The 17,350-nt window shown below is 44.2% G+C and overlaps 1 protein-coding gene across 1 annotated transcript in view; it reads left to right on the top strand.

Moving 5' to 3' along the window:
- hspg2 (heparan sulfate proteoglycan 2) overlaps positions 1-17,350 on the top strand; it is a 103,988-nt gene that overhangs the window by 78,894 nt on the left and 7,744 nt on the right. The window contains exons 50-78 of the mRNA XM_069660946.1: positions 1,423-1,545; positions 2,399-2,551; positions 3,143-3,303; positions 3,551-3,628; positions 5,173-5,308; positions 5,662-5,813; positions 6,302-6,464; positions 7,225-7,368; positions 8,459-8,593; positions 8,704-8,885; positions 8,972-9,167; positions 9,279-9,458; positions 9,574-9,834; positions 9,998-10,160; positions 10,826-10,923; positions 11,014-11,280; positions 11,382-11,494; positions 11,977-12,124; positions 12,217-12,333; positions 12,508-12,525; positions 13,601-13,685; positions 13,775-13,919; positions 14,011-14,113; positions 14,199-14,308; positions 14,394-14,502; positions 14,929-15,027; positions 15,140-15,361; positions 16,661-16,905; positions 16,985-17,156. Of these exons, the coding sequence (XP_069517047.1) occupies positions 1,423-1,545; positions 2,399-2,551; positions 3,143-3,303; positions 3,551-3,628; positions 5,173-5,308; positions 5,662-5,813; positions 6,302-6,464; positions 7,225-7,368; positions 8,459-8,593; positions 8,704-8,885; positions 8,972-9,167; positions 9,279-9,458; positions 9,574-9,834; positions 9,998-10,160; positions 10,826-10,923; positions 11,014-11,280; positions 11,382-11,494; positions 11,977-12,124; positions 12,217-12,333; positions 12,508-12,525; positions 13,601-13,685; positions 13,775-13,919; positions 14,011-14,113; positions 14,199-14,308; positions 14,394-14,502; positions 14,929-15,027; positions 15,140-15,361; positions 16,661-16,905; positions 16,985-17,156 (4,278 nt within the window). The remainder of the gene's footprint in view (positions 1-1,422; positions 1,546-2,398; positions 2,552-3,142; positions 3,304-3,550; positions 3,629-5,172; positions 5,309-5,661; positions 5,814-6,301; positions 6,465-7,224; positions 7,369-8,458; positions 8,594-8,703; positions 8,886-8,971; positions 9,168-9,278; positions 9,459-9,573; positions 9,835-9,997; positions 10,161-10,825; positions 10,924-11,013; positions 11,281-11,381; positions 11,495-11,976; positions 12,125-12,216; positions 12,334-12,507; positions 12,526-13,600; positions 13,686-13,774; positions 13,920-14,010; positions 14,114-14,198; positions 14,309-14,393; positions 14,503-14,928; positions 15,028-15,139; positions 15,362-16,660; positions 16,906-16,984; positions 17,157-17,350) is intronic.

Genomic DNA, 17,350 nt, shown 5'->3' with positions numbered 1-17,350 from the left:
ATTGTACATGAGCGTTACCGGCTCCGACCTGGTTCTATGGGTTCATTTGGGTCCATCACTGCAGAAAAAAGTGCACTTTCATTCTTTCGGACAGCTCCTCTTGAATGTTGAGTCAAGTTTCCTTCATTAAAATATTAATATTATAATATTATAATATATTTTAAACGCACTTCACAAAACTGGCATTGCAGAGAACAAACCTGCTGCATCAAGAGAACTCATAATCACTGAGCGATAATGCAGGAAAATGTCCCTCGAAATTTAGCATAAACAAAGTAAATTTTACATTTAATGTTGAAACCATTTAATAAATATGGGATTACATTATCCAGCGTACATTAGCAGGTTCAATTGAACTTTAACCCTTGAAAAGGCTAACATTATGACAGCGTCTCCACATTCAGAGACAAGAGATGTCCCTTCTTCTTCTTCTTCTTTCACTTCCCACTTCCTTTTTTCTCCTCAGGAAACTTGCTATACTGAAAAGTAGCTGCATCTGGTCTTCAAACATCATACTGTGCTTAATACATCCCATCACAACGTCTTTACATCATAGCTGAATGTGGGTAGCTAGTTTCAGTGCGTCGAACAGATGGAAGTGTACTTTGAATAACACAGCTAATGAGATATCTAGATGCAAGTGTATTTTTTCCCTCAGTACCTCTAGTGTCATCCAGCCATGAAGCTAGTTTTAGTTTTATCTGTCCCGCTTTAGAGATGTCAGTCTTTGCTACCTCACAGATATTAAAGGAGGGTATTCATGGCGCCCAAATGATGAATCCAATGACCTTGGAGTTCCCCTGGCGTTTCACTTAAGCAGGAAGTGAAGTAAGAATATTTTCTCTTACGAAACCTGTGAGAGAGACTCTACCAAACATCTCATATCTTTTGAATCATTTGTCATTCTTAGATGTCACTGTCCAGTGTAGACAAAGAAACTTTTATCTGTCCTGGAGTGTCAGTAAGGTCAGAGAGTCGAAGCTCAGCCCAGGATACACCAGCCCCAGAGGTTTTCCGCCTGCTTAGATATCCTCATACTCCTCCCTCCCTTCTGAAAGAGGCCTTTCTGTTGCTCTGTCACCCCTGGGATCATACAGGATTGAATACGAAGTCTAGCAGCTAGCCAAACTGGCGCAGACAGCAATGTGCCCAGAGGCCATGCCAAGGCCTGCCTGCCACATCTCATCTGTTTTCGTCTGCTCCGAGGGTCTAGACTGCCAAGGGTTAGGGCGGGGGCACAGGCAGAGGCCATCGCTTTCTCTCTGCGTCAATGAATTGATCATTGTAACCAGGAGAATTCCCACAGCTTCATACAAACTTTCATATTCCACCAGGGCACCAATACACCAGTCTACACACAATCACATGGGAAGTCACAATCTCAATTTTGCAATATGTTGACTCGTCCGTTTCCTTCTTCAGCTGCAGAGGGGGCTCAACCTGTGGCCACCATCACTCCCTCAGTGCTGAATGTCCAGCAGGGCCAGCGGGCAGAGTTTCGCTGCACTGTGACCGGGAATCCAACTCCTGCTATTGAATGGATCGGTACGACCATTTATGACTCAACTTTTGTATCATTTAGTAAAGGTCTTGTTTAGTTATATTAATTCCCTATATTCACACAGCGGCCATTTTCCTCTGTCATCACGATCCAGGTGCGATGCTAACATGCTTTTAAATTGATCAACAAGTGAGAGGACAACGGATACTAAAAAATGGAGAGGACATTGGGCCATGTTTCAAGTCCACAACATTTTTATTTATCGAGCTATAACCAGGCAACAGCTAACGTTAGCATTCAACCATCCCTAGCTAACATCACCGGTTGTAAAAGGAAAGGTGTGTCTTCCTCGCTAAAGGTAATAAACAGTGATGTAAGCTAGTAATTGGTGCAATGCTAACATTTGCTGTTTGACTTAGTTGTCATTAGCTAATAAGTTATCAACACAAGATACTTGTAAACTCATTAGGACAGTTAAATCCCAACAGCTAACATTTAACCATTTTTTAGACAACATTACCTTTAGCTAGCTAACGATATTAGCTAAGATTTTACACCCTTTCTATAATATCTTGTAGCACTATCAAACGTAAAGTAAGCAAGAGTTTGAACACTAACTTTAGCTGTAGTCGTTTGGTAACGGTTTATTATGTTGTTTTACCTTGAAATATGGCCCAATATTCCTCCAGATTCCCACTACACTCTGAAGTCAAAAGTGAAATGTTAGCCATGTTTGCAAACCTGAAAAGAGAAGTACAACATTATGACACAATTCGAGCGCTCTTCCTGAGCGTGACATCAAAGGAAAAATGGCCGCTGTGTCATATCTTCTAACCAGCGGGTGTGAAAAGTCTCCCTTCCAGACAGTGACAGGGTGTTACCGTGTGATTGTTACAGGAGGTCCAGGGAACCGAATGAGTCCCAGAGCTGTGATACGAGGTGGCGTGCTGACCTTCACAGCAGTGGACCCAGCTGATGAGGGAGAGTACACCTGCAAAGCCCTGAACACTCACGGGGAGCACACGGCGCGGGGATCCCTCTTTATCCAAAGTATGATTTGTGTTTGTGTGTTACATGTAGTTGGAGTATTATTTACACATTAAATTATAGGGACTCACCTTCCTGCAAGTCTCCACAATATAAATGGTTAGATTTTATAGGTTTGTTAAAGTTGAGGGTTAGGTAAAGGTAAGGATGTGGATTGGGGTTAGGCATGTAGCGGTTATGGCTAAGGTTAGCTAGTTAAGAGTCCTTGTAAGGCAGTGTCCACTTAAGTTATGGAAACTAGTGTAGGCTTGGACCTCACATATAAAACACAACAAGTTAAATGTTTCCCAAAAGCAAGGGCAACGTTTTACAGCTAATGTCTTACTGCGTGGGGTAAGACTACTAGCTTATGGTAGCTCACGTTAGCCAATGTTAGCATGATGTCAACGCAAGACAGAGATTGCTTTGTTGGTGATATTGCTGAGTGATGCATGATTCTTTTCTCTTTGTGCTACTATAACTCTACGTTTTAGCATGTCCAGGATATTTTATTACAAAAGGAAATCAATAAGTAGTAAACTGACGCAATGGAAAGTGATTGTCAAGCTCTATGTTTTGTGTTCGAATGATTACAATGGACTTTCTTTTGGTCAGAATCTAACCCAAGTGGCTTAGGCACCAAGCCCCAAGTTCAAGTCAGTCCACAAAACATTCAAGTCCACGAAGGCGACACCTTGAGGTTGTACTGCCGGGCGTCAGGATCTCCAACACCAAAGCTCACCTGGAAGAGAATCGGAGATCAAATCCCCCCACAGGTGAGACACCTCCTGCTGACTTGGTGCCTGAAAGATGGCTTTATCACGGATGGATCTGTACTGTAACATCATTTAAATTCTGCTGTGTTGTATCTCTGTCCTGCACTCCAAGGCGTGTCCAGTGACGATGGTATTTCATCATACTGTGTCAGTTTTTATGACTTTGTCAGCATTTGAACATTTACCTTTCCCTTCTGTTTGTCTCCTCCCCTTTTTTTGATCCCACCCTGTTCTGACGTTTGCTCAGGCCATTCCCTCTCACGGTTTCCATCAGTTTAAAAGCAACAGTCTCGATGTGTTACAGAGACGTATTGAGGAGCTGCAGGTCTGTCCATCTGTCCGCTGTCTGTCTGTCCTGTGTCGTAGTTCACGTCATTCGTCCTCTACTCACCTCGTCTTCACATACTGTCGACTAAGTGCATGATCAAACATGTCCTATATTCGCACCTCTTAATTTACTACAGCTGCTCACTAAGTCCCTTTAGAGCTGCTAAATACATTAAAACCAACCAGCTGGGTCTGGTTGATTTGTCAGTGCATGAAGTACATGTTTCTATGTCGCGTTTTATTAATAAAAATGTTCCATAGTCTTTTGTTTCGTATCGTCCACATCGCACCATCCCTGATGTGTTTGGGCTCTCAGCACCCAGTTGACCTCCATCATTCCATTGAGTGTATTAACAGGACTAAGTATACAGTAGGAACTGTAGGTATTTCAGACATATTTTGCTCCGTGCCAAGCGCACCCCGCTGCCCCCCTGCCCAGTGGGGTATTGTGTTAGTCTGGTTTCTGCACAGCCCTCCTCGGCTCGCTGAGGGCTCCGGGGCCTGTTTAGTTCTGCCTCAGAGAGCCACTGCGTTGTGTCAGCCTTTCCCAGGGGGAGCCGGGCTCTGCCGTGCGACCACGCAGAAATTCTGTATGCTCTAGCAAACGGCTTGCTTTGAAAACTCGTCAATGGGTTCAGACACACATTGAGCCAGGGCCCGCCTCAGCCACTGCTCGGTTTAGCCCGCCTCACGGTTGAATGGGCCGGAGCTAAGCAGCTTTGTCCGTGGATGCCCAAACACCCCCCGGATACAGTAATCCCTCCCCAGACCCTCCCCTCCTGATTCCCCTCCCCTCTGAGGTGTTTCCAAACTTTATCAAAGCTCATTTTCAGCCTTGCTGGGCGTCTGACTGCCATGAGGAGTAGTATACAAACAAGTCGGGTTGTTGATTGCGTGTGAGCCAGAGAGTCACGAGTCCTTAAATAAGAGTTTTGAAACTGACGCTGGGTTTTGGTTCTAATAAGACGTTTGATGGTGGATCATTTCCAGGGAGATGCCTCGTGATAATTCCCCCATTTTTATTTTGATATATTATTGGCTCAGATATGTGTCACAATCTGTCACTTCTAACCCTCCTTATTAATCTTTAAAATCATCAATCATGACTCTGTTTTAGAATAAACATCGTAGTGAAGTAGATTTAATTATCACTGATTTTCATGTATTAACAAATGATCACCAATCATTCTAGAGAAGTTGGCGCTGCTTTGTACACACTGTCGTGTACAAAGTCAAGTGTCATAGAAATCATGAATCAAAATCCATTCACAGAAAGACTGAACTGTAACAGCTCTTGTCTTGTCTAAGATCTACGCTGTAGTGCTTCTGTGTCGCTATTAGCTGGTAGTGTCAGCAATGTCGTATGTTCTTTCAAGGGACGTGAGACAGGTAAGTGACGTGCTTTGTCTTCAGTCTGTAATTTATTTGTGCTTTTATGGTGTCAATAATATCTCTGAGATGTAATGCAAAGTAAGGCAACAATAAGGTGGCGTACCTGAGAGTAATATCTCGTGTGTTCACTCATTGGTGTGTCTCTTCCAGGCCCGCATGGACCGCACAGACATCGGGACTCTGCTCATCCCCAACATCAAGATATCCGAGTCGGGCACTTACGTGTGCGAGGGCAGCAACAGCATCGGCTCAAGCAGCGCTCCCATTAAAGTGACTGTGATCAAAGGTGAGAGGTCATGGTCGTCGAATATAAGCAGGAGTTTGTGATTGATTCAGGTGTTACAGTATTAGGTTTGATCTTTTTGTAACCTTGTAACACTGCCCCCAAGGTTATTCAGCATCTTAAAAACACAGTAACACAAACAGAAGTTTTGAGAAACCACATTGAATATGACAAAAGAAATGAGTGTAAAATAATTATCTAAACATGGACTGACCAGAGTTCTTGGGTTAACCACGAACGACTTTTTAATACAAGAAAAAAACAATCCGTTTTTCTTGTTCAGTCATAAGATTCTGAATGTCAGAGTGAATCTTTGACACCATGTCATGCCTGTGTTTGTGTTTGTGTCTGTGAAGCCGACTACAGCTCCTCAGTGGTCAGCATCCAGCCGTCTATAGCCGACGTCCAGGAGGGCCAGAGTCTGGAGCTGAACTGCTTTGCTCCTGGAAACCCTCCTCCAAAAGTCACCTGGACGAGAGCCAACGGGCGTCTCTCCTCTAACCACCAGGTAATCACACAAGCGATGTGAAAATGGGAAATCATTGTGTCGCCATTGTTTTGATGTCTTACATTCTTGTAAAAGATATTTTGGATGTTCCAGTGTGATGCAGCATACTTTCCAAACCACTGAAAGTTGTGGATATTTGGGTCAGAAACACTGCAGATCGCTGACTTTATAGTTTGATGCTGGTTAAGCACATGGATGTGGCTATGCGCTGGATTTCAATGTGTTGTTTCACAGTATCTGTATGTGCAGTATCAGTTGATTTAGTCAAATTGATGCTATAAAAACACTTTAGTCGGGTAAGTTTGCATTTGTCTCTTCAATACGACGAAAATAATAATACTTTATACTTTCATCTCTGTCGGCAGGACTCAGAATATTGGTATTAAATTGTATCTTTTGCCAGCAGTAGTAGCAGTAGAGGAGGTATTAATTAATCATGAGCCCCTTTGACCTTTGAAACGACCCCTGTCCTTCTCTGCTGTGTGCAGGTTCTGGGCAGTCAGCTGCGCATCCTCACAGCCTCTCCAGAGGACTCAGGGGAGTACATCTGTCGGGTGCAGGGCAACCATGGAAACCCTGGTAACCCTGGAAACCCAGGATCTCATGTCCACCAGGCCTCCGTCTCTGTGTCCGTCACCTCTTCTTCTTCACGTAAGTTAGCCGACACTTTATACCTCATACAGGCAGCGTTGTAGATCCAATACATCATTTATACACAATTCAATTCAAAGACTTTAAGTGAAGGAAAGTTTAAGGAACTATTTTGTCAGAGTACAAATGGACAAAAAAAAGTCATAGAAGCAGAAAAGAAGAAAAGTATGAAATTAAAAAAAGGCAGAAAACAATAGGTCAACAATACAATTGTCAAAATGTGTGTATAACTATATTGTATATTATGAATATTCACTTTCTTTCTATGCTAACAGGAAAAGAAATCTATTGATGATTCTCTTTTTTCAAATGTTTTTCAAACTGTGCTTGATGTGACAGATTTCATGCGACCTGACAGTTGTGACTTTTTCACCAAATAAATTACAGTTGAAGGCGGCTTCAGTGAGAGGCTGGGAAAAACACATTATGGGCCGAGTATTACATGGCAGGGTGTTGTTCTCAGACTAACACTGCCTCGCTTCATGAATGAACTTTCCAGTCGTACTTTCCAGCGGAGCGCGGCGTGACCTCAGATTGAATGATTTCCCTTTCTACTGTCCCATGATCTCACCCTCCTTCACTCCTTCCTCGACGTTCGACTTCTTTAACTCCTGCCAATGAAACCCAGAGCCACATTGAATTGTAATCTGTCACTTTGGATCCTTGTGAATAATAAGTCATCAAAATTAAGTGACCTTTATAAAGAGTAACGTTCAAGTAGAATCCGTCCAAATCCATAAACCGCTGCTCTGTGCTGCAGGTCTCCAGAGTCCGATCATCGCCGTCGAGCCCCACAGTGCCGCGGTGCGCGTGGGGGAGTCGGCCAGCTTCAGGTGCAGGGTGTACAGCGGAGCCCAGCCCATCAGGCTGGAGTGGAAACTGTCCAACAACCAGCCGATGCCAGGTAATAACCACACACACACACAGAGGAACAAACCTGTTTAATGAGGTCTGATTTTATGATGTCATTATTTACAAGCAATTACCGCCACAATCCACCCATGAATAACTGCTCTGTCACTTCATTTAATGACTAATTGAGAACTCGGTTTTTCTCTGGTCCCTTTTCTCTCCACTCAAACTGACATTTTTACTTTATGTAAATTTCTTTTAATATGGCACAATTTTACACCTTCACCGCTTTTCTTACAGTTTTTATCCCCATTTTTTTATGTCTTCAGTGGCTGTCCTAGAAGATTAAATGTTACTACTCAACTCAAGAGAAACTACATAGATACATACAAAATAATGTCTCCACAAACACTGGATCATACGCTTAACATCCTGTTAAATGTCTTTTTCGATTAAAGGAGCAATCCACCCCTGGAAAAAAGTCAAAGCTGGTGTTCTCTGTAATCAATAGAAGCAATAATATTTGAAATTGGCGCCATAGCTGTGGAGAAAGTACAGCTCGTGGTTTCCCCCATTCTATATTCCTACAACACCCAGCATGCATTGCGCCCCTCCATCTGAAAGGAACGGCCCAGCGAGAGACGCTGGAGTGAAATGCTACCGTTTGGCTGCAGGCGATGGCTCAGAGCGGTGCAGAATCTGAAATATAACGAGAATATACTGGTGGATTGTCTAAAAAATCTTCAGGTCTGCAGTCTACATTTCAAACCTGACGATTTTGAACGAGACATGACATCGGAGGCGGGCGTCCTAGATTCAGGAGGTGTAATTTAGCAAGCTTTTCCAGGGCCCAAGCGGATAGCGAAATTGCATTATTTTCCTACCATAATGGCATTAGCTCACCATAATAGCCCGAAAGGACTGAGGTTTAAAATCAGCGAAGTGGTCCTTTAAGTCTCCAGCCAAAGCTGAGACAACCCTAATGACCTTTAGAAACTTCCTCCAAAACCTCAGAAGACATTATTCAACACTGTAACAGGCTGAGTCGTGCTCATCATGATGACTTTCCTGAGTTTCATGCATTAAACGTTGTGCTTCCTGGCAGCAGATCTGATGCTTCACTTGCCTCTCTTGTTCTGCAGATAATGTGAAAGTTGGCCCTGATGGTTCGGTCCTCACCATCGCCAGTGCTCGCCCTGAAAACCACGGTGCTTACCGCTGCGTGGCCAGCAACCCCTTCGGCATCACCCACACCATTGTGTCTTTGATCATCAAAGGTACATGCACATCATTTACACACATTCGTGTCACACATCCCCAGTAAAGGGTTCCCTCTAGTGGCGATTATATACAGAAACATATCATTATGTTGTATCTGTCCCTGTAGAGTCTCCTGTGGCCACCGTCACCCCTGTTGGACCTCTGCGAGTCAGGGTGGGTGAGCCCATTAACCTGGAATGCCAGGCGTCAGGAGAGCCCCGCCCCTCGGTGTCATGGCACAGGCTGGACAGCAACCGCAAGACCATGCTGAGCAGCCCGGTGCCCATGGAGTCCAACGCAGTTATGCAGGTACTGGAACATCCCCTAACACTGTAAATATCGAGTTAAAGTTTAGGACAGTTTTCTTATCTCTAAATGATTGGCCTCTTGTGCAGATACTAGTTGCTCGTCCAGAAGACAGTGGCACGTATGTCTGCACAGCTCGCAATAACGAGGGCAGCACTGAGACCAAGGTGGAGGTCCTGGTTGAGGGAGGTTCTCAGGTGCCCTCGGTGCCCAGAGCTTCTGTTCCCGAGCCGCTGATGGTTATAGTGGAGGGGCAGACTGCAACGCTGCGCTGTGAGGCCCACGGTAATGATGGCAAAAGATTAACTCATCCTGAATCCACTTAAACTACATTTTTATGTCCTGATTTTTTGTGGCACATTTAAAACACATTAAGTTCTGTTCTCTCCTCTCTAGGTATCCCAGCCCCAAAGATCACCTGGTCCAAGCTGCGGTCTCCTCTCCCTTGGAGACACAAGGTGGTGGACAACAACCTGGTGCTGCCCAACGTGGGCCGCCAGGACTCTGGAGAATACATCTGCGGCGCTACCAACAACATGGGCACCACTGACGTCACCATCATGCTGGATGTAGAGAGTGAGCGTGGCTGTTTTTCTTCCATTTAATTTAAATGTTTTAATTTTGTTTTACTTGTGTTTTAAATGCATCATAGTCTGCGTCTTAATATATGACTTCTTCCTCCTGTCTCCAGCCCTTCCCTATGCCACCTCCATGCCCGATGATGTAGCGGTGCGGGTCGGGGAGGTGATCAGGTTGCAGTGCCTGGCTCACGGCACTCCTCCTCTGATCTACACTTGGACTAAGCTGGATGGAAACCTGCCCCCGAGGGCCGAGGTCAGCGGAGGGGACCTTCAGATCAACCTGGCTACAGCTGAGGATGCTGGGAGCTACAAGTGTGTGGCCAGCAACAAAGTGGGCAACAGCGAGGTGGTCGCCAAAGTCACAGTCAGATGTAAGTTGGCTGATTATATAATGATTCGACAGTGTTTCATGATGTTATAAATAATGACTAGATCTTTGCAGGAGCTTTTTCAACCGAAAAAAATCTTCTCTTCCACAAGTGTAGGTAGTTGGAAGACATTTAGTAAAATTTAAAATATTCTTCCCACCTGTAGCCCCCTTGGCAGTGCGAGTGTCACCCCAGGTTGAAGTGAAGGCTCAGGGCAGCGCCGTGGAGTTCACCTGTTCAGCAGCAGGAGGTATAGAAACCAAGATTGAGTGGCTGAAGGAAGGAGGAGCCCTGCCACCGAACCACCACATCAAGGACGGCGTGCTCAGGTGACTCATACACACCTAAGTTGACTTGTTGAAACTGCAGCTAATACAGCTCTGACTGGATGAATATGTATGTGAAAGGACTAAAACGCCTGTTATATATCAAAGAAACTTGTGTTAACAACTGAGCCTATTCTGAAGCATGTTAAGCATAATTTATACATTATTCATACTAAAAGAAAAAGGCTGTCTTTGTTATTTTTAATTTTGCTAACAAATCCCACAAAGAAACTAAACAAACAATGTGTTTGTCCTCCTCTGAATATTTTATGACTTCCCCAGCCCGACTGTGGTTCGCAAAAACCAAACCAGCTGCTTCTAAAAACAGTCTCAAAAGGCAAAAACAATTCCTCTCCAGCTACGCACTGCAAATGTGACTACAACAACAGCAAACAGTGCATTTGTAGGATATTTTACAGCCATGTAATTGGTATTTAAAGCAACAGCACACTGTATAAAGCATAATAAATATCCATTTAAGGACTGGCCACACAGATTTGCTCTGAGAATGAATTTATTGCTGTTTTCAGGGGAAATGTCTCCAGACTTATCCTTTAATGTGCTAAATAATTACATGTACATATATTTACTTAAATATTGTGTAATTTGTGGAGTAGAAACCTTTTCATGGCTTGTTTTCATCAGTGTAATTTAATGTTTCTCTGCAGGATTGAGAACCTTGAGCAGAGCAATGAAGGCGTTTATGTCTGCAGAGCCAGCGGCGTGTACGGTCAGGCCCAGGACTCTGCCAGGTTGACCATCCAAGGTTTGTTTCATTCACTGCATGAATACCAATTTACACCCTGCTACATCAAAGACAAATATATAACTTGTTGCTTTATCTTTGTTCCAACAGCCCTCCCGAAGGTGATGATCAACGTGCGCACCTCTGTGCAGACCGTGATGATCGGGAACTCTGTGGAGTTCGAGTGCCAGGCCGTCGGCGATCCAGAGCCCACAGTCAAGTGGAGTAAAGTGGGCGGGTCTCTGCCTGCTCACATCATGGTGAAGGGCGGCATGCTGAAGATCGAGCAGGTGACTGAGGCCGATGCCGGCCAGTACCGCTGTACGGCCACCAACGACGTTGGCTCGGTGCAGTCCCAGGTCGTCCTTAACGTCCAGTGTGAGTGCATGAGAGGGCAAAAGAGCTTCACACACACAGAAACATACACACATGATGCATTTGTCTGTGGCCACCTCATTTGAGTATCTTTGTTTGCACAGCTCTTCCTCAAATTGCTGCGCTGCCTGAAACTAAGGAGGTGACGGTCGGGTCTGATGCTGTCCTGCCCTGTGTGGCTTCAGGATACCCCGTACCTGAGATCAAGTGGTCAAAGGTAACCAATATATTTTTGTATGTATTACTTAATATATCAAGATAAAACAGTTCTGAATGAGGCTTTTTTCCTCTGGTAAAGCAACACAACATACAATAAAACCAGTTGGACGATGCCATGATCAGAGCTGTGCGTTTGGTGTCTGTCGCGATGTTCTTGATTGAAACAAATGTGAAAAGAAGACTTTTTAATTGAGACTAGACCTTTGTCCATTTGTCCCAGAGGAGTCCATCTTTAAGGCAGCAGACACCAGCTGTTACACAGGCTTTAAAGATGACGGTTGCTAGTGTTGTATTGGCACACGTGTTTGACCAATCATGAAAAAGGTTTGGAGTCCTCGACCTGTTCCAGTCTAAAAAGGCCTATGACATCCATAGTCTAAATTCTTGCCAACTTGAAGAGAGAAAGCTTTTGGTTAAATTAGTTGATTCTGATTAATTGTATTATACTGATTTAGTCACCGTATCTCTGTCTGTACGCAGGTGGAGGGAGAGCTCCCTCCCAAGTGTTTCCAGGAAGTCAACGTGCTGACGGTTCCTCGCGTCAACCACGAGGATTCTGGGACGTACGTCTGCACCGCTTCTAACAAACAGGGAAAAGTGGAAGCCTTCACTACACTTCAAGTTCATGGTTAGTCCGCAGAATGGAGAGGATTTAAATAATGGGAAGAAAAACACCTGCACATTTGTCTGTATCTTACTGGAGATGATGCGCTTTTTCAGAGAGAGTGATGCCATACTTTGCCCAGGAACCCTTGTCCTACCTCACCCTGCCTACCATCAAAAACGCCTACAAGTCTTTCAGCATTAAGATCAACTTCAGACCTGATAATGTTGATGGTAAGGATCTTATGTTTTCTTGTCTAATATTACAGCATATTATTTTACCAGGCGTGCTAATGTTTTATGTACTATGTTGTGTACGACCGAATATTTGTCATGTGTAATTTCACTGCGTCTTCTGTCCCCTCCCTCTCTCCCTCCCTCTCTTCCTCTCACCCATGCGGTGGGAAGGTCTCATATTGTACGCTGGTGAGTCTCAGTGCTTGAGAACTTGAGGAACTCAAGAGTGATGTTGGCTTTTCAGCTCCATCAGACTTTCACATAATGCATCCAGCTCAAGGCTGATTCAGAGGCTGTGAAAGAGACGCAAGACGGCGCATGCCTTTGTTTTCATACAGGCCGAGTTCTACAGTCATCGTCTGAATAATAGCTTGGTTATAAATCTACGTTCACACCCCAGTCGACTTCATCAGCTTCTTCACTGCTTACAAACAAGTCACTGTAGGCTGGAAATGTATGAATGCGCTCCTACAAACATGTTTTATTTAAACATCCAAAAGTAAGAGCTGCACAAAAACCAAACTGTCTGGTTCCTACAGTTAAATGTTTGGAAAATCAAAGACATATTTGGCCCGTTATTCTTTATATTGTCAAGTATTTTATGTGACTGTTCATTGCTCGGCTCCTTCTGCTTCAATGTGTCATACAAAGATCAACAACACATAATGTGTAAACTCTCTCAAAAAGTCAACTTTGTTTTGCACATTTTTGCAGACTACTCTCTTCATTTCACTTCCTATTACACCAGTCACATATGATATAGACAGAGGGCATGTTCCCACTTTCCCATGAGCCTCTGCGGCTCACATAAAGCATGTGTTCCCAGCATGTGCAGACAGAAAAAGGGCAAGTGATAGTATCTGGTGTCACTGGTTGCATTAAGCAGCCCACTGATGCCCTGAAAGAATGGCTTCAAACTTGCCTCACCATAGCATGCTGCTTTGCTATCCAGCTTTACCTTGTGTGTGACCGACTGAGGCAGAAACAATATCCATCCTAACAAGTCCCCTTTACTCTAATACTTAGTCTAAAAGCTACATTTTCTTTAGTGACAAATTGGGATTAGGTTACTGTGAGACAAAGAAGAAATGTGTTCTGCCATGGGCTGGAGGAAATCTTTGACAGGTCTCGATAGGCATTACAAATACTTTAAGATCCCCCTTTTTAAAATCAAACTACTGGATTCATTGACTTTTTACGATGGATATTATTTTAGGGTTTGCAAGTTTGACTCGTCCTCACTCGCTGTGATTCTGTGGTGTAGGTATGATCCTGTACAACGGCCAGAGGAGGACCACCGGCGCAGACTTTATCTCCCTGGGACTTGTCGGCGGCCGCTTAGAGTTCAGGTCAGCTTATACCAACGTTAAAAGTCCTCCTAACTGACATGAAGAAAACATGGTGACTTTGTCTATAATTCTCATCAATGTCGTCTCAGGTTTGACGTCGGCTCCGGCATGGCCACCATCCGCGACCCCAACCCCATCAAACTGGGGGAGTTTCACACAGTTGAGCTGTATCGCAACAACACCCTGGGCTACATCACTGTGGACGGAGGGGAGCCCATCAACGGCAGCTCGCAGGTACTTCTGTCAATGTCAGAGTAACTCCCACTGACATATATGTGCGTGTGATTTACTTTCAGTTGATATGTTCCACATTTCCTCCACTCAGGGCAAGTTCCAGGGCCTGGACCTGAACGAGGAGCTGCATGTGGGTGGTTACCCCAACTACACTAGCCTTGCTAAAACTGCCGGCATCAAGACCGGTTTCGTTGGTAAGACTTCACTAAGAAATATATGCTAGAGATAAAGTCTTACTGTTGTGTAGACTTGTCCTTATTAGATGTTGCTACTCTGCAGGCTGTATCCGTCAGCTGGTCATCCAAGGTGAGGAAGTCATCTTCAAAGACCTCGACCGCAGCTCTACTGGTGTCACAAACTGTCCCACCTGCAAAGACCAGCCATGCCAGGTCGGTTCCACACAAACACCTCATGTTTTTGTAGTATCAGGGCTTAATTCTAAAATCCAAATGATTTCATCTCTTTTATAATCAGAATGGTGGAAGGTGTGAGGACTCAGACGCCAGCTTGTATAGGTGCAGCTGCCCCAGAGGATTCACAGGAAGCAACTGCCAGCACCACTCGTCCCTGCACTGTCACTCAGGTACGATCTCCACCTGACCACACAGATGAATGAAACCACCTGGATGTTATAGTTTAGGGTGTGACTCACAAGTTTCATAACAACACAATGTTACAGTATATTGATTCTCTGGACGACAGAACCATTGCAGATATGAGTCTGCCATCAAAGACCCATTCAAAACTTTCCGTACAGAAAGAGAACAGTGACTTAAGCTGACCTGGTTATGTGCCGTAGGAATTTCAAAATAAAAGCATGTCCTAAAGTTATATTATGGATTGATATTTTCACTTTTTAGTGATGATGAGTGATCCTTTGATCTTCACGTTCACGATCATTTCATCATTATGCCCATAGTTGTAATCATCTCGATCAGTATGCAGCAGTGCAATAATAAGAATGGTCAAATTAAATGTTTAAAATTGTTTGTGACCTGCCCTCCCACAGAGGCCTGCGGACCAGACGCCACCTGCATCAATAGACCCAATGGCCTGGGCTACGACTGCCGCTGCCATCTTGGCAAGTTTGGAAACAAATGCATGGACGGTAAGACAGGAAGTCACTCTCATCTCCAATAAAAGTACTTACAAAAATTCAAAATATCTCTTAAGAACTTCTGAATATGACTGCATTTTTCCTCTTGGTTGACTTTCACCAGGTGAATTGGTGACCACTCCTCTGTTTGATGGAGAGGAGTCTTTCATCGCCTACCCTCCCCTGACCAACATCCACGACGACCTGCGTGTTGAGTTGGAGTTCAAGCCTCTTGAAAGAGATGGCCTGATGTTCTTCTGTGGAGGGAAGAAAATGAAGGTGGAGGACTTTGTAGCCATCTCCATGGTGGAGGGACATGTCGAGTTCAGATATGAGCTGGGCACAGGTAAAGTATCAACAGTAGTCTATTAGAGTTTTAGAAAGGTGTTCATGTATTCAGGTGTTCAGGGGCCACTTTATCTAAGAACTGGATGTAGCCAATCGCCCATTAGATATGCGGACCAACGTTTTGAAGCTTCGAATTTGGCATTTTGGTCATCTCCATGTTGGTTTTTGGACCACAAGAGGGTGGAGCTGGAGAGGAGCGAGTGGTTAGCAAATGCTAATTCGAAGCTTAATCCAAAAGGCAACTGAACTGAAGTTCTTGAAGACGTTTCACCTCTGTAAGAAGCCTTTCGGATTAACTGACCTGGATGACCGAGAACCTTCACAGACATTAGCAAATGCTAAAAAGTTAAAAGCTAACGCTAGTGCTAGCTTGGTTAGCAAGGGGATTTTGATTAAGATGCTAATTTAAGTTAATGAAAAACAGGCTTAAAGTCGAGGTGAAATGAAAAATGTCATTTTAATCCTTTTAGATCACATCCCCGGTAATATTGTGCATCTATTTGACAATATAGACCAAAAAAAATACAGAAAATCCATTTCTTCGTATTCTTATATCAAAATCTGATCATTTTTTCTTCCGGTAAAACTAAATTTCACGCGTGCTTACGTAAGTTAGCACCAAACAATTTCAACCAATCAATCTGCAACATTTAGCCGCAGAGCACCAAGAACGCTCGGTCAGTTAGCTAGCTACTGCGCTGTGGAGAACGTCTGTCTACGCCCACTTCTCAATGATCAAATCAAATCCCTCTTATGATATGTCCCGCCTGCACGTCCTGTTTCACTCGGAAATACGTCACAATACAGAAGCTAGATACTCTCGAAATGTCGTTTCAGCTCGACTTTAAAACATCGTTTTAGTTCAACAGAACGCTTAACAAGGCTTAGGCTTTTAACATGTCCCCATGCTAGCGACTTGTCACTCACAAGGTAGACAACCCCGAAAGCAGAACGTCCTTTTTTGTTCTAAAATGTTTTGCTTTTGCTCTAAAAAGTTTCCAAATATAATACAGCTTACAAATAAAATCATGCTGTGTTTAAAACCACTCGAGACCACGAGGAAACATTTTACTAAAGTAGGGTAATTTTATTATCTACTTTCAAACAACTGGACTGGACAAGAGGCTCCCTCTAATGGCCGTTATGAAGAATGCAGGTTTTAAGCAATTAATGTATACTGGCTGTATTTTTCCGGCCATTCACTTCTTTCTTACAGTCTTAAAAGTTATTAGCAGAATAATATTTCAAGATGGGTTTAACCTAAACTTCATCTCTGTGGTTCTCTCTTGCTCTTTAGGCCAGGCCATCCTTCTCAGTCCAGAGCCGGTCTCTCTGGGCCAGTGGCACCGAGTTGTGGCCGAGCGGAACAAGAGGGCCGGCCACCTGAAGGTCGACCACGGCCCGATGGAGAGGAAGACATCTCCAGGAAAAGCACAGGGCCTCAATATCCACACTGCCATGTACCTGGGAGGAGTCCCCAGCATGGACATCCTGCCTAAGCCTGCAAATGTCAGCGAAATGTTTGAGGGATGCATAGGAGAGGTGAGATCTCTTAGAACAAAAGTTGATCCATATTATCCTGGTGTCGTCGCTTCAACTTGTCTGCACACTTCCTGTTTAGGTTTCCATCAACAACAAGAAGGTGGATCTGTCCTACAGCTTCACAGAAAGCAGATCCATCCGCAAGTGTGTGGACAACAGCCCCTGTGACCGCCGGCCCTGCCTGAATGGAGGTCACTGCATGATGAGCGTTGAGTATGAGTACCAGTGCCTCTGTAAGGACGGATTTGAAGGTAGGTGCTGTCGCTCAAAGACAAACACTTGCAACTAGAATCTTCCTACCCTGTAATTTTATTATTTGCAACAAAGCTCTGGATTCTGTTGTATTATCTGGCCCATATTTGTGTTTTCTGACCCCTTTTTTTCTTCCCTTTTTATAAGTGGAAGATTTTCTGAGCTCTGCTTTGTCCAAGGGGAACTGCTTCAC

This window comes from Semicossyphus pulcher, unplaced genomic scaffold, assembly GCF_022749685.1.
Source record: "Semicossyphus pulcher isolate SPU_LCO1_2020_fin unplaced genomic scaffold, fSemPul1.0.p SCAF_13, whole genome shotgun sequence".
NCBI lineage: Eukaryota > Metazoa > Chordata > Actinopteri > Labriformes > Labridae > Semicossyphus > Semicossyphus pulcher.
The sequence above is the reverse complement of the archived record's forward strand: the minus strand, read 5'-3'. Positions and strand labels throughout refer to the sequence as shown.